Consider the following 24,883-nt stretch of genomic DNA (forward strand, 5'->3'; position numbering starts at 1 on the left):
ACATAATAAGGACTATCTTACACAGGGATTGTATTGGATTAGATCAACAATCAATTTTCAATACACGTATGAAATGCTATCGTTTGCTTGAGTCACAATCAAGACTTGATGTTGTCCAATCAGGAGCTAGGGCGATAGCAAATTCAAATTCAAAATCAAATTCAAATAAAAGAAATAACTAAATAATAGACTAAGGGTTCGCTTGATACGTAGATGTGATAATTGAATGATTAATAATTTGATTGATTAATGTTAGATATGATAAGATATTTAATTTGAGAGATATATAATATCATGTGTGGTGTGAAATTAATAAGATAAATAAAATCATGATAAATGTATGAATGACCCAAATACCTTTCATCTTAATATTTAATTTATTTTTCATTATTGTTTTTTCCTCAAGAAGACCCACTTGGAATTTTTAGGGATTTAAAATCAGGGGTATTTTGGTGATTTGTCTTTTATGGTGTACCCGGATAGATTTTATCCTTCTTAAATGCCAGGATTTGTTCTCCAACATAACTAGTAAAATTATCAAAGAGATAGCCAATGTCAAATTTAAAAATCAAATCAAACAAAATATTAATAAATAATCCAACTTTAATACTATTTACCAAACTGGCCTAATAGTTATAATTGTTTCTGAAATTATTAGAATTGAGCTCCATGCTTCCTAAATGTATGCTAATCAAATAAATTATAATAGTAGTACGATTATTGGATTCTACAAGTAACATGTCAAGTTCAAGTATGATGCATGAATATATGTATTATTAGGAAATGATCAAACGATCAAAATACACATATTTTGTTTCATCCAACGTAGCAAATGTCACGGTTCTCTATTTCTAAAACTGAAGCGGCTAAGTCAGTGGCCACTAATGTGCTTGATCTAAACACAGCCAAAAACCTGGAAATTCGTGTTAATGGCATTTGGAAACTTTTACTTGCCTTGTAAAATAATAATATCAACAACATTTCACAGCAAAATCATGCTTTGCTTTTGTGTTCTGGTCTGTGTGTAAACTCGAAGTCTATGTGAACAAAAGCTCTTTCAACCTCAGGAAGTTTCTCGAGCTTTTCTTGTAACGTTTCACCGATATTATGAGCTTGGCTCAAAAGCATATCTTCTGGCAATACAATATCAACCTCCACAAAGTAATGAGAGCCAAATGTATAGGCTCTTACTGTATCAATATGCTGGATCTCTTTGTCATGGTTCCATACGAGATATGTTAATTTCGCAAGAAAATCTGGAGGAGCTGTTCTTCCGATCAATGATCGCACGTTTTCAAAAACTGTCTTCGCCCAGGTTATGATTGTGTATAATGCTATCTACAACATCGAAATGAAGACAAGTTGTGACAAAAATGAATGCCGAAAAATGCACCATTTTATGAAAGGAAAACAGAGCTAACAGCTCTCTCTAAACCATTTCAAATAGTTACATGAGTGACTGCTGCATGCGGTTCTTATGTGCATTATTATTTTATTGCAACAATTACATTGATGAAACGACGATGTGTGAGTAAATTCATGGTGGTGTGCTTCCAATCGATCATATATCTCTGCTGTTACTGTGAGAAAAAGGTGAAACGTTTATGTTTTAATGTGCTTGCTTAATGATGTTTGGAAGGGACATAAGTTGAAGGGTCATGGAGGATCATGGAGGAATATGGAGGCTCATGAAGTCTAAAGTTCTAAATTGTGGTGTTTATTTACCGTAGACCAACTTTTCTTTTAGAAATGAACGATTTCGAACAATAAAATCGCAAAGAAAGTGATGTACTCACAATTATAGCTCCTGTAGGATCAATCCACCTGTAGAATTGAATTGCTAGTACAGCAGTTGCCAGTCCGACTGAATTAGTAATGACATCGAAGAAATGATCTTTAGCATAGGTTCTAACTATCTCATTCTTGAATTGTCGGCAATACATCATTAACATAAACTTCACTGCGGTAACAGAAACCATGATTCCTATCATCCACATCTCCTTCTCATGGTTCATATCTGGACCAGACTATGCACAAGAAAGAAGATGGATATAAGAAAGCATGCACCACTACAATAGAGGAAGGAGTACATGCTAAATCAGCACCAATTTACATATTCTCAAGTTTTTAGGAGGATAAGAAAATGAAGCTGAAATACCTTTGCAAACAGTTGCCTTACAGACTCTAGAATTATTTGCAATCCCAAAGTTGCCATAACAGACGCAAAAACGATAATCCCCTGCATATGACATATTCTCAAAAGTGCAGCGTAAAAATTATGGTTAATTGCAAGGCAAATAATAGAGAGTGTGATGACATACGACCGGCTGCATTCGTTTCTTTCCAATTGGGTAGCGGTACTGGTTTGGATTTCTCATGGCATAGGCAGTAAACCACAGGATCAGCCCAGACAACAGGTCTAGAAAAGAATCCAGGGTTGACGCAATTACAGCCAAAGATTTGCTTTCAGCTGAAGCATAAACTTTTATGACAAAAAGGAACAAATTGGCTATGTTTGACACATTAATCGCCATTCTTTCTCTCCTGGCAAGTTGCTTCAATTCATCCTGAAAATATGCGATTTAATTAGATAAACTAGTAGCACCTAGCACTCTATAAACGGTACAGTCAAAAGGCCATTCATTTCAGGTATGTTTTGGAACCAGCAAAGAAAGGGAAGTGAGAAAGACCCTCTAAAGAAGGCCCCAAATATTGTTCATTATTTACAAAATGATTAGAACTATCTTGCACATTATATCAAAACCTAGAGTCTATTCTGACTAAATTTGCTGAAGGGAAATCAAGAAATTCAAAACCAACCTCTGACAGAGTATCCGGTAAACAGCCAGATTCATGAAAGTTCTCCATTTCATTAAATCCTTCAAGGAGTCTTGCTTGCCTTTTGTAATATTCAGCAACTTTTTGTTGTTTTCCTGACAAATAAAAGACATGAAGAACAACAAGCAACGCGATACTATGAAAACAAAGGGAGGTTTGGTTGTTACTAGATAGTCCATTGTGGCGTATAACTATGCAAAGTATAAAAATAGAATTAAAGTTAACAAATATTTTGTGTTGCCCCACAATGAAAAATCAATAAAATCACAACTAGTAGGCGGATCAAAATTATAACATCTGAGATTTAAAAAAATATATTCACTTGCATATAATTTATGCTTACCAATTAAGTATAGTAATTAAATAGTTGGGCATGTGAAATGAATATTACTTGCCAATCCACTTCGAAAGGAAATACAAGATAACCAAATATCAACTTAGGAGCACATTAACAAAGCCATTAGGTATAATCCAGTCTCTTAGTTGCTAGCTAACCTTTCCATCAACGATGGGATTTTTCTGTCCCAAAGCATATTAAAAAAAGAAAAAGAAGATCAGAACAAAAATTAGATTTGTCTACCTAAAGTATAGGCATCAGATCTACCCCTCATCCTACGGATTTTAAAACAGGGGGATGAAAATGAACTAGATTGTCAAACTTACATTTCAAAGTTGTAAAGTATAAATCTTCTTAAATTATGTTAAAATTTTACTTTTGTGTACAAAAAGTTGCATTGAAAAAATACATAGAGAAACAATGTTGTTTTTGGTTTTGTTCTTCAATAAAATTTTCTGTCTGTAGAAGCAAAAACACAATTATTTTGTTTTTATTTATTTTTTGAAAAATTATTTATACACAGCTCTATATAATCCATCTATTAATACAAATTTTCACACTTCCCCAAAAAGACCATATTATTATTATATTCATTAGAGCAAAATTTAAAATAGTCAAAGCTTTAACTAACCTTTCATTATAATAATTTCTTTCTGAAACTGAAATCATAATATATTTATGAACACCATCAACTAATTCCTAGAACATAGATGTCAATGGGCTGCATACATCCAATTTTTTGTACGATATTGTCTATCAACTTTAATGAAAAAATAAACCCTGTGTGACTCATAACCGTAATCAAAACCAAAACCACTTCCACTACACGCAGATATAGTCATTTTTCTTTTCCCAATCATATGGAACATCATATTTTATGCCAAAATTTCCAGATTTATCAAACATAATAATTTCAGAAGCCAATCTTCTTGAAATTAAAAAAAAAACTTGTATATTCACTAAATAATGTGAATGGCAATCGATCGACAACAAATATCAGATTACTTAAAATAAGAATGCGTAGATAACTACAAAAATAAAAAAAAATCTCATGATCTAATTACAAAGTGTATATATGTTGTCCCCTCATTATCTATACTTCTGAACTATATCTATATTATGTATAGTATAATTATGAAACATGAAACACTTAAAATAACTAAATCAATTAATCTCTTGCTATGGCCACCAAGCCAAACGATCACACCACCCTATTTCACAACATATATATAGCAAGGTTCTAAAAAACGTGAAGCGTCCCGAAGCGTGTATGTCGAGCTCCAAGCTTTTCAAGCTTAAGCGAGTTTAGCACGGTCTTATGAGTGAAAAAGCGTTTTTATCTTTAGTATAATTATAATTATTTTAAACCAATAAATAGATAAAATAATACATAAATATGATAAATTTAAGTTTTATACATTAATTCTCATATTTATAAAAATATAAAAATCTCAAAATTACAATATTTATTTGCTTTTGCTACTAGATTACATTAAAAATTGCTAACTATTTGTCAAATCATTGTCAAACACGCTTAATCATAATTAAAATTTTAAAAATAAACATCTAAATTATAAACCTAATTTATTATTTTAAAATTAAAAGACGTACCTTCAAAATTAAAAATTAAAAATAAACAGATGCGATTAATTGTGCTTAAGCATACTTAATTAAACGTCTCAATTACGCTTAATTCGGTCAAACTACAGTCAACTACAATTTGACTGCTTTTTTCGCTTTTCTCTGAAGCGGAGAGTTTTTGTTGAGCTTCAAGCTTAAGCGTACTTTTTAGAATACTGATATATAGTAACAAATATTTCATTTTAAAAAAGAAATAAATTACCCTAAATAAATAAAAAAATCAATTATTCTACTTCAATAATTATCCTAATTAATTACTATAATTAGTCTAACTAATTATAACAAGTCCTTCCAAAAGTCACCCGTAATTAAAATAATCTCAAACTAGCACAAATTGTTAAAACGAAATAAATTCCATACTTAGGTCCAGAAAATATTATCCACAAAAAACGACAAAATAACCACGTGACTTCTACTAATCTATTAAATCACGCTATTTAATTCCAATTACGTTTAATGTTCCGAAACTTTAAAATATCAATGATACAGCGAACCGAATTGTATGCCGAAATTTGCTGCAACTATTCATTCAAATAGAAAAACATGAGGAAAAAATTGTTCGAAAGAGTAAAATTTCATGCGTCTCCTTCACCCAAATTCCTAATCTATCCTGCCGAGGATTATGTACACATGCATCTGATCACCTACATTAGTAACATAACATGCATACACAGAAAATAAGCATACATACTTATATTGCGGATTAGGCGCGGGAGGCTGAAAGAGTGACGCTGGTCGGTTCCGCGATCGGGCAATCGGAACTCATTGATGTTCAATCTCCACGACGAAGGCTCGCCGACGACCTCATCCGCGCCGAGCAACTCTCTACGGCTCTCGCCGATGACGCCCATGCTCTCCATTTTTTTATTTGCTGGAAATTTCGGGGAAAGTGAAGAGGAAGCGGTGCTTTTTGTAAACCTCGCCCCGAACGGTGGTGACTTATATAGGCGTGGGACAGCACGAGTGACACGTGGAGGGACACTATTGGATGCTTTTATTTGATGATTTTGGTCTTGGTCGGGAATAATCCGCTTTTACACATTAGATTGCCACCTGCTTCCCGTTTTTTAGCTTGGGTATTAAAGGCAATTTAATTTTTAAAAATAATTTCTAAAGGTATTTATTTTTAGCATCTTTACTATCATATAAAGGAAAACACTATGATTAAAATTCAAAAAAAAAAAAATTTCTCCATGAAAAAATTTTAAATAAATAAAATTAACAGAAAGAAAAAAAAATCGAAAATTAATTTTTTTTTGTTATTTAATGAAAATAAAAACTGAAATACAGATAATCATTATGTCCAAACTATTGGTATAAAAAAATCGAGTCGATTGAAAATATATTTTATTTATATTTGAAATAATCGAATTTGAGTCGAACTCAAATTATGTTGTTAAATAGTTTTTATGTTTTAATATTATATTAAAATAATATAGGTATGAATTAAATAAATATATTACATGTTTATTTACAAGTAATTCCTAAAAATGTTTGAATGTTTTGAATCGAACTCGAACTAGAACTCGAACATTGATCGAGTCGAACTCGAGTAATAAATTAAAGTTTTCGAGATTTGAATAGAATGAATATTCAAACATAACTAATTCGAGTTTAAAATTTTCTAAATATTAAGCTAGATTCGATTGAATAGCATTTTTCAAACTACTATTATCAGAAACCATTTTCCATAGATTTTAAGTAATCTTTTAGTTCCCTAAGACATAGTTTGGTACATGGGATAAGGGAGGGATTTATAAATAATCCTCCTTATCCCATGTTTGGTACATTTTTAAAAAGCCCATGATAATATCATGGGCCCTTGATAAATAATTTTTTAGAAGGATAAAGTGTATCTTCTATTAGGTGTGATAACTTTAATTTAATGATAAAATACATTACAAATGACTTAATTACCCTCAATTTATAAATGATTTTTATAAATCTATGCTAGTAGGTAGAAATTAAAATCAAATAAATATTTTTATTTATTTTTATATACTATATAATATGATAATTATATAAATGAATTCGAGATATTTATATAAATAATTTTTATAAATCTCAATAAAATTATTAGTATCACTCGATTAACTTTAAAAATTGATATTTGACTTGACTCACAAAATCAAGGGCTCAATTATCATATTATATAATATAGAAAATTAGGTAAAAATAAATAAATCATGAAAGCACTATCGATGCATGAACAGATAAAAAATATGAACTCAAGCAACAACTTTGAAATTATAAATTTATTATGATAAGGTTAATTTTGTCATTACAATATAATATATAAATTTAATCACTCTTATTAAAATCATACCAAACATTAAATATAATATCCTACATTTTATTTATCCTTAACTTATCCTTATATTGTATATCACATGTTTATCCTATCATGTGTACCAAACTATGCCTAATTGTATAGAGTATTGTTCTACTAAATAAATAATTTTTTAAAAAAATCATGTTTTATTTTAATTTTTTGATAATATTGACTTAAATATCATGTAATAAGATTTGAAAATTTTAATTTTGGTAATATAATAATGTAAAAAAAAATGCATGCTTCTTCCTTCTATACTGATAATATTTTGAACTGTAAACAAAAGTTTAAAATATAAATTCTACTATTTGCATTTCAAACATGTTGTCCCTACCAAATTATTAAAAAAACATTTGACCTAACAATTCATATTTGGAAGTTTCACCGTTTTTCATATTTGGAAGTTTCACCTTTTTTCATCTAAAATTTGTAAAAACAAAAAGTTGTAAATATTTGTAAAATTTTGTTTAGTGGAGCAGTTGCAATAATATATGACCAAGTTGTGGAGCAGTTGGATCGTAGCCAAATCGAGTAGTGTACAAACACTACACACACACAAAAAGCGAAACCTTTGTTATTTTAATTAATGATGGTTTTAAATAATGAGTGGGTATCATGTGAGACCGTCTCACGGATCTTAATCGGTGAGACGGGTCAACCCTATCAATATTCACAATAAATTGTAATACTCTTAGAATAAAGGCAAAAACTTGTGTGAGACGGTCTCACGGGTAGTATTTGTGAGACGAATCTCTTATTTGGATCATCGATAAAAAAATATTATTTTTTATGCTAAGAGTGTTACTTTTTATTGTGAATATGAGTAGGATTGACCCATCTCACATATTAAGATCCGTGAGACGGTCTCACATGATACTTACTCTAGAATAAAAAGTAATATTTTTTCATGGATGTACCAAATAAGATATCCGTACTCACAAATATTATCCGTGAGACCGTCTCATACAAGTTTTTCCTTAAATAATTCAATCTAGGGTTTGTGACCTTAGCTAAATTTAGCAACTGTTTGTTTGAATGATCACAAAAAATAAGGATTTTTTTTTAAAAAACTATCGATAATTACAAATTAATTATGAATTTAGCTAAACTGTCATAAAATTAACGACGATTTATGAATTCCGTTGTTTAAATGAAATGAAATGAAAATCATCTACAATTAGAATTTAGAAAAATCCTACCTAGTTCGTAGTCATGAGTAGAGTTAGAAACGTGGGTGCCCCAACCTAATCAAAAGGGGAAAAAAGTTTTGATATTTCTTTTTAATTTGAGTACACAAGTTTTTTGTTATTGTTAAGATGAATTTTTTATAATATTATTCTAGTTTTTTTTATATTCAAATAATACTATTAAGCCAACCCCCAAATAATTAGAGTTTTTTTTTAATTAAATGGTACAAATATTAAAATAATAATAAAGGGTAAAAGAACTACCCAAACCCCCGATAACCCAACCCGAGCTCACCCCTACTAGCCCCTAGAAATGTTAAAGGAAGGGTTTGGGTCTCAAACTCCACCTCCACCTTTTATTTTATTTTTTAGTTTTTTATTCTTTAATTTTCTAAATCATTATATTTTTAAATTATTAATAGAATATGTCAAACTTTTAACGTTATTATATTAAATTATTTCATAAGATTTATTATGGATTTTTTAAACTCGCTTCTACTATATATCTAATAAATTTAAATTTAACCATTTATCTCTATTAGTACTTGATAAAAAAATTTGTGAAATACAAAAACACAAAGTAAATGAAAAAATTCTGATTCATTATTATTCGTAATATTATTTTTTGTTTATTATTATATTAAAAAAATATATTAGTTTATTTCATATGTTTATTTTCTTTCGCATTATTAATATTACAATTTCTTGTTTATTATTTATTGATTATTAACTATAATTTTAAAAATAATTTATTAAGTTTTATAAAACAAACAAACAACAAAAGCTTTAAAAGTTAATTTTGTTTATAAATTTTTTCAACTGTTTTGTTTTTTTTGTTTTTACAAATATATTTTGGTACTTTTTAATATTTGTATTGTATTGTTTAATCGAAAAAAACCCCAAATAATTTGACAGTAAAAACTGGTTATCTTGAGAAATTAAGCATCGAATCAAATAAGCGACACTTTCATGGTACAACTACAATAATCTATATCTATATCTATATCTATATTCTATATACCTATAAAAGTGTGGATGAAGGACATTGTTTTCCAATTGTGCAATGACAAAATTAACCTTCTATACACATGACTTCAAGATTAGAATGTAACTCATATATTAATTTTACCAAATAACTCATCTTTATACTACATTTATATGTTTTATCCTTTTAATTCTCTCTACATGTTTCTTTTGTTATATTTCAAATTTTAATGGTTAAAATCATATAGTTTCAAATCTATATTTAATAATTATTATATGAGTTTATTTGATATTTACCATATAATCTTATCTGAATGTCCGTTTTTTTACATATATTGATTTATTTATTATTTTAAAACTTATTTAACAAGAAATTAACAGTCATCAATGTTAGTTTAGGAAAGATCGATATTAGAATTTATTATCCATGATATATAGAATTGTAAAAATAAAAAGTAAAAAAAAAATTTAGGAGGTTAAATTAAATATTATGAGTTATTTTACTATCAATATTACTATTTCATTTTTATTAATATTGTTTTTAAGAGTTAGTCATATTGATTTTAAATTGATAATTATTTATCTTTAATACGCTTCGCTTTTGTAGATTATGATTTATACATTGATAAAATACATAATTTGGTTGATTTTAGGTTATTTAATTTTTACGTTGTGTTTGAATATATAATTTTTTTAAAAAAATTTGTTTCAGTTCATTTTGTTTTATATATTATGTTCATTACAATTTATTATATAACATAAAATCAACTGCTTGAATTTTAATATGAAAAACAATTTTGAAAATAACTTATATAAATTTTTATAAATCGTCTAATATGATAAGAAATTAAGCTCAGATAAATAACAAAATGATTCTAATTTTTTTTAGAAAATCATATTTTTTAAATTTTAATAATATAATTGAAATTACGTGCAACGCACGTACATCATGCTAGTTATAAAAAACGACGCTAAAAGCCATCAGTAGGTCGACGCAGACCAGAGTACACAGCTTTCCGTATAAGGGGATGAACGTCCTCGATCAATACCTCGGCCTCTAATTTCTCGATATGAGACCAGATCTACCGACAACAGCACAACGGAGACGAATATCAGCTCAGAATATTACTGGAAAACTACAGAAAAGATCAGACAAATATGGGAACGGTGCATGGCAAGGAAGAATATTACCTCCGAAGAATATTGACGAGTGAGGGCCTTGACGTAGCCCAAGGTTGATAAACACCACTGTTCCTTTTCACCAACATTATACTCGTTTCTGGGCTCTTTACCATTGGGATGACTACAAATGTTCCCCCCCAAAACCAACAAGCAGCATGAGAAGTTTTTATGTATATATATCACACACAGACGCGCACGGAAACAACTTAATAGGCACAATGATATATGTGGCAATGGGATTAAGAAAAAGAAGGCACCTTTTTTGTGGTCTTTCATCAGCATTATCCACCTCCGCTGCAGGAGAATCTTCCTCGTCAATAGACATTTCATCTGCCTCGGGAAAAGGGTGCAAGGTACCTTCTGTATCCCGAAGTGGTCCCGCCAATACTTTCAAAAAGTTTTTGTACAAGAAAATAAATAGTTCCTGCATGTCCATCAATGACTCGCCGAGGTCAATGCTCTCATACAGGACAAAGGGATTCAAATGAAAATAATTTCAAATTTGGTGATATTATCTTTTAGCCAAAAACCAAACAGTTACTACACGAACCTCAATTTCACCAGCAGCTCGAGCAAAAAGAGCCTCTTTGGCTTCCAAGGATTCGCGGAAAGAGACCTCGGACTCCTTTGTTTTATTAACATTGGATTGCAAACGTTTCATTTTCACAGGATTTTCTGCAAGAACAGGTTCACCATCCACAAGGGTGAGAGTAAGCTTTGACTTTGCATCCTCTAAGTCAGATTGCGCTTTTGATGCAGCTTCAGAAGCGGAGACCACATTCTTTTTTAGGACTGATATCTCTTTTCTCAGATCAGTAATGCGATTGGATGTTTTGCTAATTGCATTTCTCAAGACCTGTATTAGAAAAGAAGCTTCATCAAATCAAATAGCAGTAAAAAATCAGGTTAAATTGGTTATGTGAAGTGACTTGCATAGTTGCATTAAAAGGGGGAACTTAGTAAGAGCAAAGAAAATCTTCAAAGGCTAACCAAAATCATACCTCCCAGGGGCGATCAGAAACATGAAATTGCTCAACATTCTCTGGCAAGAAGACCCATCTTACAATAGCCAGATTAGATACAAGGCGATACCCCATCAATCTGTCAATGGCTATGGCTGTCATTTGAGCATTGTTTTTCCAGAAAGAACTCACTTCAGATAACAGTGCAACTTGCTTTTCCTGATCAGAACAAATCCTTGCGATGACCTGGCCATACCTCTCTATGACAGTAATCAAATGAGTAAAGCTTTTTGAACCAATATTGAGAAGAGTCTGAACAACCACTCTGAGCGTGACATCTAGCCCTTGCTCAGGAATTATTCGACTCTCAATCCATGAGATAATTTCACGAGAAGTTAATCGGTCTTTCACCATTCCATTGAGCTCTGCTGAGAGGCTGTGTTCGGTATGATCCCCATCTTCTGCACCGTATCTGAAATTTGGAGTACCTTTTGGTGGCAGCAACCCCTCTAAAGCAGGAGCACTCTCAACACTCTTTATGCAAAATTTTCAAAAATAATGATAATAAATTAATCAAAACGGAACCTATTAATGAAAGAACGTTTTAGACCTTTAATACACTCAATTTAATTCAAATAATATGATGGACAATATGCTATGAATAATAAGATGAACATTTGTTTAAAACAAAATGGAGTAAAAAGTAAATTATAGGTGGCATACAATACCTGTTTAATCTTGTCCCAATATGACAGCCGCACTTCCCTTTCCAAAACCTCCTGAACAAACACCCTTTGAGGCGCCCATTTTGGGAGGTCAAGAACATAAGACCATTCTTCCCATGGCCAAATAAATTGAAAATTAGACCTGCAACAAAAATGCCACCAAATTGTGGAAGTAATTCTTATAATTGATGTGTCATTCAAAAATAACATAGATGACCGGGCACATTCAAGCAGGAACCATTGACGAAAAAATGCCAAACCAGAAGAATCTTAGCTAGTTGCATAATTTGCATTCATTTGCAACATGCAGAAAATCAGCCATTTTACAGCACAATTTCCTTTCTAGGAAGTAGGAAGGAAAGGGATTTGGGGTAAAAAAAACCGCAATCACCACACAAATCAACCAGGAAATCATAAAATTTGATATGTTTTACTTCTTAAACACAATAAAGGACAATTGAAACTAAGTGATTACTAACTATTTATGTAAGGGGGGAAATAATCACATTCTCCGACTACAGGGTAGTCTTCAAGCTGGTTTATATCATTCACCAGGTCACCCATTGGGCAAATACTTTTTTGTAAGCTAGATTATATTGGCACCTTAATACACCATTAATAGAATTTGTAATGTTGTTAGATAACAGATCAGGGACCAACTAAGCATCTAACAGGAAAAATAGGCTATTAGCGAATAAAAATATTCAAAATGCAGGCTTACAAATGGTGTGAAAACCAAAGGATAAGGCGTGTACGGCACTCCATGTCTAAATCAGCAATTTTATCAAAAAGAGCACGAACAGCCCCCGCTACAACAGACGGAAAGGCACCTGGAAGAGCCTGAAATAATACTCTAGGGTCAGTACACCTGAAAGGTGTTTCATAACCAACAATAGATTGAAATACATTTACAAAGGAGCAAGTCTGGGCAACTAAAAATAGGATAAATTGGAAAAATCGTTGATACCTTGCAGAGGTCCATGATGACCAAGGTATAGTAGATGGGCTTGAATGGCGGTTGGGGTAACAAGAGAATCTGCAAGACATAAAGACAAATAAAAACCACAATGCATATGAAACAAGTGTTAAAAGAAGGTAGCACTCTGACTCACTCCTCGGGGGAATTTCCCTCACTTATTGTTATTATAAATATAGCTAATTTGCCATTGCAATTAATATCACAGCATCCACTACTTCCACATCTACTACTATTATTTTTCCAGCATTGTTCTAAAATGTGCGAAAAAGCAGATTAAGCGCAAAGAGTGAAGAAAAGGTAATATTCAGGCAAATGCTTGAAAAAGAAGTCAACCTTAGGTTGACCCCATCAAGCACAATTAATATCGTACTAACCGGTGTGTTTTTTAATCTTTTTTTAAAATCCGTGTTTTTTAATTTATTAATTGGCTTGATATAATTTAAATTAAAGTAAAAAAGCTTAACATCGTGCTAAACCCGCTTAAGCTTAACGTGAGGTTTCGTCATGCTTCGCACTTTTTAGAACCTTGATTTTCATTGACTTTATAGTGATACAAATATTTCAAATCCTGTTGAGCTTCTGGAGTGTGATGACAATGGTGGTGCACCTACATTATGTGATACCTTTTCCAATAAGTGATATGTGATTTTGTTTGCACTGTTCGATCTAAGCACAGAAAGAGAACTTCAAAAACTGACAACTGAATTCTGCTTCTGTGATCCGCTTCCCACCAATATCTAGCATACTCTTACAGCGTAAGTCTCACTCTAAAACAGTTTATAAAATCAATTCAGAGAATCAAACCAAATAAATATTCAGTAAAATCAAGATCAAACTGCATAAGAAAGGAAAAAAGAGTGATGGCTAAAAATTTGGAGCACCATGATAGCCAAAAGATTGGAGTAACATGATTTGGTACCTGGGAAAATATTGTCTCGCACATAAGGTACTCATATCGGAAGGAAACAGGTAGACCAGCCATGGATGAAGCACATTCCTTTCGACTAGCTTTGCGTGAAACACAAAAGCGAAAATTAAGATAGAACTCCGCTAAAATGAAAATTTTATTTTGTGATAAGACGATGGCACAAAAAGAAGTCCCGCATGCACACCAAGTTCCAAACACTTAGAGATTGAACGCGTGAACCAAGCGGTTAGAACAATTGTAACACCTTGATTGACAAAACATATCAATAGCATAACATGATCGATAAATTAATCAACCAAGCATGTCTGGTAAAAAAAATCTTCAGCCATCTAAAGTTCATCTCTAGCTTCTGTATCAAAATCAATATCATTAAAGCAAATCTTGAATTTTTTCATTCGCCAAAATCCTCTCTTTCATGAAAATTGTCCCCTTGCTACCAAAGACTCGCAGTCTCACAGAACAAAACAAGTCACACAAAGTCACAATCGCAACATCCAGAACTTCTAGCAAACTAAAACAAAATTTCTAAACCTCTATTTGAATTCCCAAAGCCAACAATCCGAAACATTCTTAGACTGCATCTTCAAATAAATTACCATAACGTAAACTGAACAGAAAAGGGAATCTATTTTGAAGCAAAAAAATACCGTTTCATCGAACTGAAAGGGTGAAATAACATAGCTTAGAAAACCGAAATTAGTAAATCTACTAACCAGCCATTCAAAAATAGAAGCACGTCTAGTAAATATTCTTCCACAACGAACCGATCTATAGGTTGCAAATCCTGCTGAAGGAACAAAAGAGGGAGATGAGCCACAAATGAAAAGATAAACCATCAAAACTTATCAACGCAAATCCACCAACAAAATACTGTAAGATAATCCAAATACTTTCTGTGCAGGCGCAAACTTCAGGTGCCAAAAGTTTAAAGCACACAAGTTCTACCTCAAGACATACAGCTGAGGAGTAATTTGTTCAATAAAATTAAAAAGGATAAAAAAAAGAACCACCAAGCTTGGATAAAAGTGCAAAGATTCACACAACACTAGCAAGGACCAGCCACTAGAGCACAATAAAGACAATGATACATGGTGATTTACTTTGCCACTTCCTGAAAATCTGATGAGGGTAAAACTTCACGTGACTTGTCATAACAAGCATGTTATGGTTCTAAATTACTATGATTATTTTCTAGCTCATCAAGGCAAACGGAACTGGAGAAAATATAGGAGGTCTCCATATTGTGTTTCACACCCCTGGAACAGTTCGAAAGGCGATGAAACTCAATATATGTTCAAAGAAGAAAAATAGATTGGATCCTGTCCTAGTGAGCTATTTTTTTTTTCTTCGGAAAGGACCACAGAAAACCCATTTCATGGATCACCTTTAGCCAAATGCTATAAGAAAATGAACAGTGCAGTAGCAAGTGATCCTGATCTTCTTCTTTTCTGTCCTAGTGAGCTATCAATATAGCCCAACAAATTACTTCGCCATCCAGTCGTTACCAAAAGCACCTCAAGCTTGAAGCATGGCAAAACACTACTTAATAACCCATGATAACTGAATGAAAAGTGATTGCATTAAAATCATTTAAGTAAGTGACATGAACATTGAACTGAAGATCAAAACTAAGTTTTGGAAGACAATTGTTAAAACCAAAAAATTTCCGCAATCACAAGAAGCCCAAAGATGTTATTAAGGTACGACATACCAAAAAAGAAACCGCATGTTATTGTAGATCAGTAGATTTGCATCTGAGCCAATAAAAAGTAATAAAAGTTCACACTTACTAGGTTTGGACAACATAAGAACACTAATGCACTGTAGTAGAATTACCTCTGTCTTGCTAGAAGGAAAAATATTGAGGCTGCGCATACGCGGAGGATATTTCAATTCAGCTTCATGCTTCTGTATGCCATAAGTGATCCCTGTTACTTCAGCCGGGGGTTTAGGTTGCTCAGGACAGTTTAAGGAACCAAAATCATGAGACTTTGCAGAAACCAGCTGTGGTTCAAATGAAAGGTGGGGTCTGGGTACTGGAGTAAGAATAAAACTCAGATAAGATTTTTTATAACACAACAAAAAAAGAAAATTTACAAGTAGAAATATAAGGTTTCTGAAAGAATCAAGCAAGCACCTAAACTTAATGAGTAACCTAAATCAAACATTTAACCTCCAAGTTGATGATGAAAACAAAATGCATTTGACCAAGTTAAAATTTCGTGCAGGTTCCTTTTATATGCACTTAAGGTTATGATTCCGGCAACCATGAAAATTGACTTCTATGAGGCAGATGGACCAAAATGGGACCTAGACAGTTCTAGTGAGCAAAAGTTCACCATGAAGGAGAAGCAAATGGATTTAGAGAAGTTAAAGTATGATGTAATTTTCTGGATGAAAATGCAATTAAGTAAAACAATAAGCAACGCACTCGATGCCCTTTTAATGAAGGCACTTAAATAAAAAAAATCATTTATTATAGGGGATTTTAATGTCCACAATATTAAATATATCTGATAATGTTGTTAAATATAAATAAAATATTGAACAAATAACTGATGTTTGAGCATCTTGACGGATTGAGGAAACTAACAAAAACAAAGATAAATGTAACCATACCGCTATCCGCCTTCCATCCCTTGTTGGAAAGATCTTGAATCCGGCCCCATAGATCCTCCAAGAAGTCCTAAGGATGTACACATTAAACAATTAAAAATAGAAAATAGCATTTGATAAATACTTGTGAAGACTTGTACAGATTTGCATACAAATGTTTCATTTAGCAAAAGATAAGGAAAAAAAGAAAGGCAACTAGATTTAAGAAGAAAACAAAATGACAAACTTACTTTCTGGACATCACCCTGATTCCTCTCATCAGCATATTCAAATGTGCAGCAACCAGTGTCAGAAACATGTCTTCTGATACTCATGTATGCTTGTATTCCCACCAAAACTCTATCTATATCCTCGGGGACTTGCTAGCAATCAAACAAAACAAACAGAAAAAATTTAAATTTCAAATAACCATAAAATATTTACCAGATTTTAGAAAAAACAAAAAGCAGAAAGTGCAAAAAAGAAATGAACGTAGTGGCATCAAAATAAAAATATTAACGGCATCTTATCGCACAACAATATATTTCATGCTTGAGATTATGTATTTTAAATATTATTTTTCACGATGAAGCTATAGGAAGGATTTCCTACAATCTTCAAATCAAGAAATTTTAAGTCATATATAGTGGTGATGACTAGTTTGAACTGATTCAATTCTCCAGACATTAAGTTGTGGATCTATGTTATCATGGTCACACCATGTAAATCATGTGTTATATTACATTGTTTTATTACTGTGTTGCTACCATTTAAAATTGAATATTTTTTATAAGAAGCAATACTATATTGTAATAAGATTAGTTACAAAAAGCGAACCAAAGGTCCACATAAGACGAAGTGATATCCATAATCAAAGTAGATTGACATGATACTACACCCCAATTCCTATAGAAATCTGAGACCAACAACGAATTAAACTCTACAATTAACAACTCCAACATGAAACCCTGAATTTAATTGTGTCCCACCACTTCTCAATCGAGTCTTAGTACAAAATGGGAATTTCGAATTAGGCTTTCTTGCCTCGCCTGAATCTATTCAAGCAAAAAAGAAATGGTGGTTAACTTAAAGCAACAACCTCAAACAAAAAACTAAGCCAAGCTCCTATTCAAGTGAATAACATAAAAAAATGGTTCTAAATTCTAATTCATGAAAAGGCTAACCATATGATAAATAGTGACTACGCTCTCCACAATCTATTCTAACTGCCAGTTAGTCATCTAGTTCATCTACATATCTGCTCTCTATGTCTCTCGTTTTAGAATCACACATTTAACAATCTACTCTGATTGTCTGGCACTCTGACTATCATCCAGTTCAACTACCCATGATTATATATCAGCTGGTCTGATCTCCACTTATCTATCATCTAATGGGCACAGTTATGAAATTTATTTTTTGTTGCTCAACAGAAAATGAAACATGAGATCTCTATATGTCCACTCTCTCTCTCTCTCTAAATTGAAAGCATACAATACTATTTTCAAAACACGTAGCTCTTCAAATGAACAATCCAAGTAAATTTTCCATGTCCAATTTGAGAAGAAGCGCCATAAATCAAAGAGGATGATACTATACAATCAGTTTGATATTATTATCAATTTTATGACACACACACATCATTAGAGAACAGATTTTCCACTACATTCATATAAGTGAGTTTTGTCTTTTAAACCGAGAGAATTAATAAAAGTTCTAGCCCCCTAGGCATTAGGACATAAATGAAGAATATCACGATCGAAGTCCGTAAATCGTATGATTTGTTGCATAATTTTTACTATTTATGAAATATAAATTCTAGAAAAATTTTGTTACATGTATTGATATCCTTTACAAGTTAGTGAATATCAACAAAACATATAATTATCAGATTACGAGAAAAAATGAGTGGCAATTAAATAAATTTTACGTTGAATTCACACATTTTACTTTCAAAGAACATTCAAAGTGCAACTCAAGCCCCTTCAAGGCATGCAAAGATAAGTGCAGCATTGTAAGTTTTAACAACTACGTCATTGTATACAAGTATCAGACTTCGAGATCATGCCTAAATCCCGTTTCAGAAGACTAACATTCTAAAAATACATAAATCAAAATATGAAGATATAACCTAGCACTTGACAATATGATTAAATACTATCTCAAAGTATGGCACTCATGGAAAGAGCCCATGTCACACAAATGAAAGGAAAGGCAAGATAACCAATTTCCAAGAAGATGATCTTAGCAGAGACAGAAAAATTAAAACCAATACAATCATCATTATACTTTTCCCATAAAAATCTATCTAGATACGAACTTACACCAATATCGACCACTTCTAATAAAATTGTAGAGCTAATGCAAGCGCTCATGTTTATCACCGTCTCACATATTTTCTAGATAAGCCATGGATTCAGAAAAAAAGCTAGCCTCTGGATCCAGGGATATGTGATGGAAACATATCGTCTATACCATAGTTGTAAATCGTGCGTAGCGTCCCGTAAGCCACAGTTTTCCCGTGGCTATAGGGAATTGCGTAGCGAGAGCTATTTGAAAGTAAAGCGTCACAAATATATACATATATAATATATAGCATATACTAAAATTAATTCAATTGTTCATGCTTAAATAATAAATATATAAGTTCAAAGCATATAAAACCTCAATTCTAAAACTAAAAAAACATAATCAAAAATTCATCTTCTTCATCAAGATCGAGACCATCTTCTTCATTGGAAATTACATAGCATCATTCTCTTCTTCACTTTCTTCATCAAAGTCGAATTCATCCTCTTCATCTACAAAATTAAACTTAGTACACGTTCTTATTGGCCTTTTCTGTATAGATTTAGATCTGTCCGCCTTCGAGCTTCCTGTAGGTGTAGATGTGTAGATGTTCCTATTTACCGACGATATGTAAGGTAAGTCCATCGGCCGACGGCCCAATGTCCAGCGAGCCACGAGCAACAAAAGAGGAGAAACAATGGAGAATGGTAGGGTTTACATAAGGGTTGATGGGCCATGGGGAGAAATGGAGAAGATTGAATTAGATGGGATAAGAACCATTGATTTCATATATTATTGGCCCTAAAAATTGTGCAAAATGGCCCTAAAAAAATTATGCATCATTTTTTAAAAAAATGCCCTACAACTTTTCTTTCCTATAGCGACGCTATCGCATTGATAGCGACGATAGCGCTCACTATCTCGAAGTGTAGTACGCGTAGCGCCCTGCAGCCATGGTGCTTCGTTTCGCTCCGCCTCGCTACGGGCAATAGCGAGCGCATTGACAACTATGCTCTATATATACTCTATCAAGCGCTTCTAATGGCATATTTTCTCCAACTTGATCTACTTTATATACCAACAAGATATTAGATCTAAGCCTTACTCACGTACATGATTGTTTATTTCATGAAATTTACAATAGTGGAACAAAATCGATAGCCATAGAGTAAGGAATGATAATCTTATCTTGCAAAAGGTGCATAAGACCAAAAGTTTTCAAGTAAAATATGAACGAGATAAATGAAGTAATTAACATTTTTATGTTTCTCCACGGGTTTTTGTTATATGTTAATGGGCACCTTGGGTGCCTCCATCAGACAAGAACGCAAGGCCGTCATCAACATAACAATGGCTACCAGCAAGGGTGGGGTGGGGGAATATGCTCCATCTCAAAGGAACACCAACAAAGCCAAAAATCACTGCTAACTTTCCAATTATTAGAGTCGCACAATAATCATGAAGGAAGGCAGAAATGAATTATTTACCTCCACCAGTTCTGCTCCACCCCAAGGGAGACAGGATAAAATGCAAGTTATATAAAAATCGGCACAAGCTTGCCATGAGGAATTTCCCTTTTCATCGTCCACAGTAGTTGCTGCTGACGACAATAATGTCTCGAATAAAACAATTAACGAACTTGGTAGGAGAACTTTACTGCACATCTGTAATCAGACCAGAAAAGGGAAAAAAAGGAAAGAAATGGAATATGTATGTATAAAATTCATTTTAAGAAAAGGATTGATTACATCATCATTTAAAAAATTACTACAATCAATGAACTATACTAAGACTCAAATCACTCTTATAAAATGTTGAAAATTCAGTCTCGAGTTTAAAGCAACTAAAAAAAGCGAACAGAAGAAAAATAAGTCATAGCATTCAAAATAATGAAAGTAAATAGTCAGCCTGAGACAGCACATGAGTAGCCTCATGAGTTTCAAATTCACTTTTTCAGATTAATAAACACAACGAACTAAAAAAAAGAATCATAATTCCTTGTATTTGGAAATTGGAACAATAAAGAACATATCTGAAGTTAGATTGCATACGAGGCTTCATGAGAAATAAATTTATTTTACTTCAGACAAAGTAGTGCAAAAAATTCTCAGCAAATCAGAGGTATCAATGTATGAGGATCCACTGCAGACCTATATTTAGCATTACATGTACAAAGCATATGTGTATTACACAAAGTTGTTTCAGTCCGCGATAAAGATTAAGGATAGAGGTATTCATCGAGAAATAAAAAGTCACAAAAAACATACCAGTACAGTCAGAAAGCGCATAAGTACACGAATCCGGTTACAATTTCCAACATCTAAAGCAGCCTGACAGTCAGAATGGGAAAAAATATCAATAAGTGGGGATAAATTGAAAATAAACAACCAATGGGACAGAACAATTGACGCCAACAAAAAAAGTCAATAAGTTTGCCCATATCGGTCCTATGGAAACTAAAAGTGCTAGAAAGCATAGAGAAAATCATATCATGTCAAGACTACCAAATACAAACTTCCAATAGAAGTCTATTTTCGCAAACTGACATGATTACAGCAGATACTAGATCCAGAAAAGCTATAAAAATAAACCACAACTTTGGGATCAAGGTAGCAGGCATGCATACATATGTTTTTTGGTAGGTGTGCATGTGTTTTACACACAAGGAGACATCTCCTTTGGGTTTGCTTGAGAGAGTGTGTGGAAAGAGGGACGGGAGAATAGAGAGATCAGAACCATGACTTAGAAGATACAGGAACAAACATAAAAAAAAACAAAGTTCACAATTTTGGTTTCAAGACCTGCAAATTAGCATGAATCCTCTCCACAATATTACGGACAAAATCTTCATTTTCCAAGTTCAAAAGCCCAACCTACAGTTAGAAGAGAAATTCATTTAGTATTTAGTATCTGACATAAACAATTGACATCATAATGACGTGTTTTTAAATTTGTACATGGCTCAAGTATTTATACAAACTGAATCCAAATATATACATGGAACACCAAATCTAAACGGCAGTTATAGCGAAGTTGCTTGTTCTTTAGGCATATAGAAAATCAGTAAATTTTATCAGCGGAAACACCAAGATTTCAGCAAAACTAACTTCCTCAATCACCAATATTTTCTTCAGATTTGTGTAACAGGCCTGTGACTTTATCAAAAAGTAAGAAAAAAATGCTACAAGATTCAAACCATAGTTGTCAATCGCGCATAGCGCCCCGTAACGCAGAGGTTGCCCGTGGCTACAGCGCATAGCGAATAGCATAGCGAGAGTTATTTGAAAGATATAGCATATAGTAACATCAATTCAAAAACCTTAATTTCTAGCATAATATTCCATCAACTTTAATTGTAAAATACTAAAACCTGAAATTATTTTTTAGGTTTTTCATTGAAATATCATAGAAGACACAAAAATAAAGCAAGAAATGCAGAAAAATATAATTTTCAGCAAAAACCTAAAGAAAAAAAGTACATGCCAAAAAAACCAAAACTAGAAAGAAAAAAAAAAGGACAGAAAATAAGCATGTAGCTTCGCTTTGCAATATCGCCGCTATTTCAGCTATCGTGATTGTCGCTATAGTGCCAATAGCGAGGATAGCGAGCGCTATTGCAAAGTCCATGGCACGTAGAGGTCCGTAGTGATGTGGTTTCGCTTCGCCACACTATTCGCTATAGCCAAGGGCTACCGGGGCTATTGACAACTATGATTTAAACTGAACTCGAAAAATTAATAACTGCAGGAGGAAAGAGTTCCAGCAATGCTCGATTTCATATTTTTAGATTGGTACTACGCTCAAATATATCATCCAATAAATTTGATGATTTTAAATTCTTCCGATCAACTTGATTTACAATAGTCAATACTCAATAGACATTCTGCGACTACATATAACAAAAAATTCACCAAAAATCCAAGACAGACCAAATATTTGAAGAGATGCCGCATCCTACAAAGATTCAAATTGAAGAAAAAATGCTATTTGACTGCAGGAGGAAAAAGTTCCAGTACTGCTTGATTTCATATTCTCTGATGGTACTTGGCCCAAATATATCTGCCATGAAAATTTGATGGTTTAAATTTACCCAACCTCTGCAACTTGAATTGTAATAGGCAATCTGCCAACTACAACTCTTAAAATAATTCCCCCAAAAATACACGTGAGACCAAATATTGGCCATCTGACATGCATTTTTCGGTTCCAATTTACTGCCATGGGTATAAACAAATATCTTCATTGTTTAGAAGATGACTCATGCAGTAGCAAATAGCAATATACAAACACCATAGCAATCATACATATGTAGAATGTGCGAACACGCATAAGCACACTGAAGAGAATTAATATAAGTAAAAAGCATCAAAATTAAGCAGAATAAAACTTGAGCAGGAAAGGCTTGCATACCAATGTTGCGTATAAAGGTATCTTGTGAGGCAACTGCTCAGCACACTGGAGAAGAAACTGCCAAATATATAGAAACATAAATAAAATAAAGCAACTTGGGCGTAAAAAAAATTATACAAGAAAAAATAGCATATAATTCATTTGACGTTAAAAAAGCAAATCTATACAAATGAGAGGATGGATTTGACTGAACAACTGAATTAGAAGTGCTGTTTTTGTCACATGCCTCTAATCCAATCAATATCCTAATAGTCATTAATCGATAACAACAAGCCAAATAAGTAAATATCAAAGACAACAATCGAATTGAAGGAAAAAAATTTAGTACAGAGTCGATAAACAAACAAACAAACCAAATAGCTTAAAAAGCATGGAAAATTCCATACGGATAAAATATCGTCACTGGAATGCAACAATTCACGGCGAACAACGCCAAAACAAGTCTCCTGCAATATAAACAACCAATGCATCAAATATTGAGGTTCGGTCAAGTAAATGAGACAGGAGTAACGGAATGCAATCAAATGAGAATTTTTAGGGCGGAAATTAAGAGGTAGAGAACTAGGGTTTTAAAGTAGCACAAGAAGTGAGAAGTACCAAATGGTCTTTGTAGTCGGTGTTTCCACCATACTCCGAGCAATTCTCTCCGATTCGGAGAACAAGATTTCGCCAACTGCTCATTCCTGCGGCGAAATAAGGCTGGAGTGAACTTGGGGAACGGAGGAGGGTTTAACGACTTCGAAAGCGGGTCTAAATTTCTTTTCAAAATCTTATATATATATATATTAGGAAAAATAATGTCCTTTATAATTTATAATATAAATATAAATAAATAAATGCAACTTTTCATCTTTTATTCCAGAATAAATATGCGGAGAGCCTTTTCTATTTCCAAAATCCTTTTCATTTTAAAATTTTCATATAAACATAAATAAATGGATAAAATATTTTTACTCAATTAATTTAGTCAGAATATAAATTAATTAGCTCTGGAAATACAATAAAAATAATTTAGTTTATTATTTATAATTATGATGTTTATTGATTTCTATACCGGGAGCTATTTTTGTTTCTTGTTTTAATTTTTCATTTTGAAAAAAAAAAGATTGTGTGTGTTTTCGAGAATTGAAAATACTTACAACAATAATAAACAGAATGGTTGTTTGTATGGAGAAAATGGTAAAAAAAAAACATACATGATTGTCGAAACAATCAAAAGTATTCATAAATAATTAGATTAATGAAAATAAATAAGATGTTTTCTGACACCGTTTCACGGCTCTATATTAATAACATGAGTTGACTTAACTCGTATCTATTATTAAAAATAATATTTTTTATGGGTTGAGATAGATTGAGTTGGGTTGAAGATCTATCTCACGACGTGATTCGTGAGATAGCATGACAATTGTAAGGACCGTGTATCGTGTTGTCGTAAATCCTACGTGATTATCGATAATTTATGAAATTGTCATATAATTATGTATTTGATGT

General features: G+C 32.4%; 2 protein-coding genes across 5 annotated transcripts; both read right to left on the reverse strand.

Annotated features, from left to right (window-relative positions):
- Window positions 1–896: 896 nt before the first annotated feature.
- Window positions 897–5,736, reverse strand: LOC140822428 (metal tolerance protein 9-like). The gene is made up of 6 exons (XM_073183200.1): window positions 5,508–5,736; window positions 2,821–2,933; window positions 2,322–2,567; window positions 2,159–2,239; window positions 1,797–2,027; window positions 897–1,338 (listed from the first exon to the last, which is right to left on the reverse strand). Exons 1-6 carry the CDS (start codon window positions 5,674–5,676, stop codon window positions 994–996), a joined length of 1,185 nt encoding a protein of 394 aa, XP_073039301.1. The 5' UTR covers window positions 5,677–5,736; the 3' UTR covers window positions 897–993.
- Window positions 5,737–9,186: 3,450 nt separating this feature from the next.
- LOC140822436 (nuclear cap-binding protein subunit 1-like) lies at window positions 9,187–24,141 on the reverse strand. 4 transcript variants are annotated; one of them, XM_073183232.1, is made up of 20 exons: window positions 23,987–24,141; window positions 23,776–23,835; window positions 23,390–23,446; window positions 21,781–21,852; window positions 21,247–21,309; window positions 20,467–20,643; window positions 16,942–17,073; window positions 16,715–16,781; window positions 15,932–16,131; window positions 14,809–14,879; window positions 14,087–14,171; window positions 13,156–13,224; window positions 12,910–13,028; window positions 12,192–12,330; window positions 11,503–11,997; window positions 11,052–11,357; window positions 10,759–10,925; window positions 10,511–10,622; window positions 10,266–10,401; window positions 9,187–9,313 (listed from the first exon to the last, which is right to left on the reverse strand). In XM_073183232.1, the coding sequence occupies exons 1-19, from the start codon at window positions 24,068–24,070 to the stop codon at window positions 10,291–10,293; spliced, it is 2,586 nt and encodes an 861-aa protein (XP_073039333.1). In that variant the 5' UTR covers window positions 24,071–24,141; the 3' UTR covers window positions 9,187–9,313; window positions 10,266–10,290. The 4 variants fall into 4 exon arrangements, with proteins under 4 accessions (XP_073039333.1, XP_073039313.1, XP_073039327.1 ...); XM_073183212.1 differs by having other exon boundaries at window positions 14,809–14,882; XM_073183226.1 differs by having other exon boundaries at window positions 9,203–9,335; window positions 10,287–10,401; window positions 14,809–14,882.
- Window positions 24,142–24,883: the final 742 nt, after the last annotated feature.

The sequence above is a fragment of the Primulina eburnea genome, chromosome 2, assembly GCF_022965805.1.
Source record: "Primulina eburnea isolate SZY01 chromosome 2, ASM2296580v1, whole genome shotgun sequence".
Lineage (NCBI taxonomy): Eukaryota > Viridiplantae > Streptophyta > Magnoliopsida > Lamiales > Gesneriaceae > Primulina > Primulina eburnea.

Coding starts and splice junctions, on each gene's coding strand:
- LOC140822436 (XM_073183212.1), bottom strand. CDS start 24,070: ATGAGCAGTTGGCGAAATCTTGTTCTCCGAATCGGAGAGAATTGCTCG. Junction 23,447..23,775: donor CCAGTGACGATATTTTATCC/GTATGGAATTTT, acceptor TATATTTGGCAG/TTTCTTCTCCAGTGTGCTGA. Junction 20,644..21,246: donor TGCGCTTTCTGACTGTACTG/GTATGTTTTTTG, acceptor GTCTGATTACAG/ATGTGCAGTAAAGTTCTCCT.
- LOC140822428 (XM_073183200.1), bottom strand. CDS start 5,676: ATGGAGAGCATGGGCGTCATCGGCGAGAGCCGTAGAGAGTTGCTCGGC. Junction 2,240..2,321: donor AGAAACGAATGCAGCCGGTC/GTATGTCATCAC, acceptor TGTCATATGCAG/GGGATTATCGTTTTTGCGTC. Junction 1,339..1,796: donor ATCCTACAGGAGCTATAATT/GTGAGTACATCA, acceptor TCGATGTTGTAG/ATAGCATTATACACAATCAT.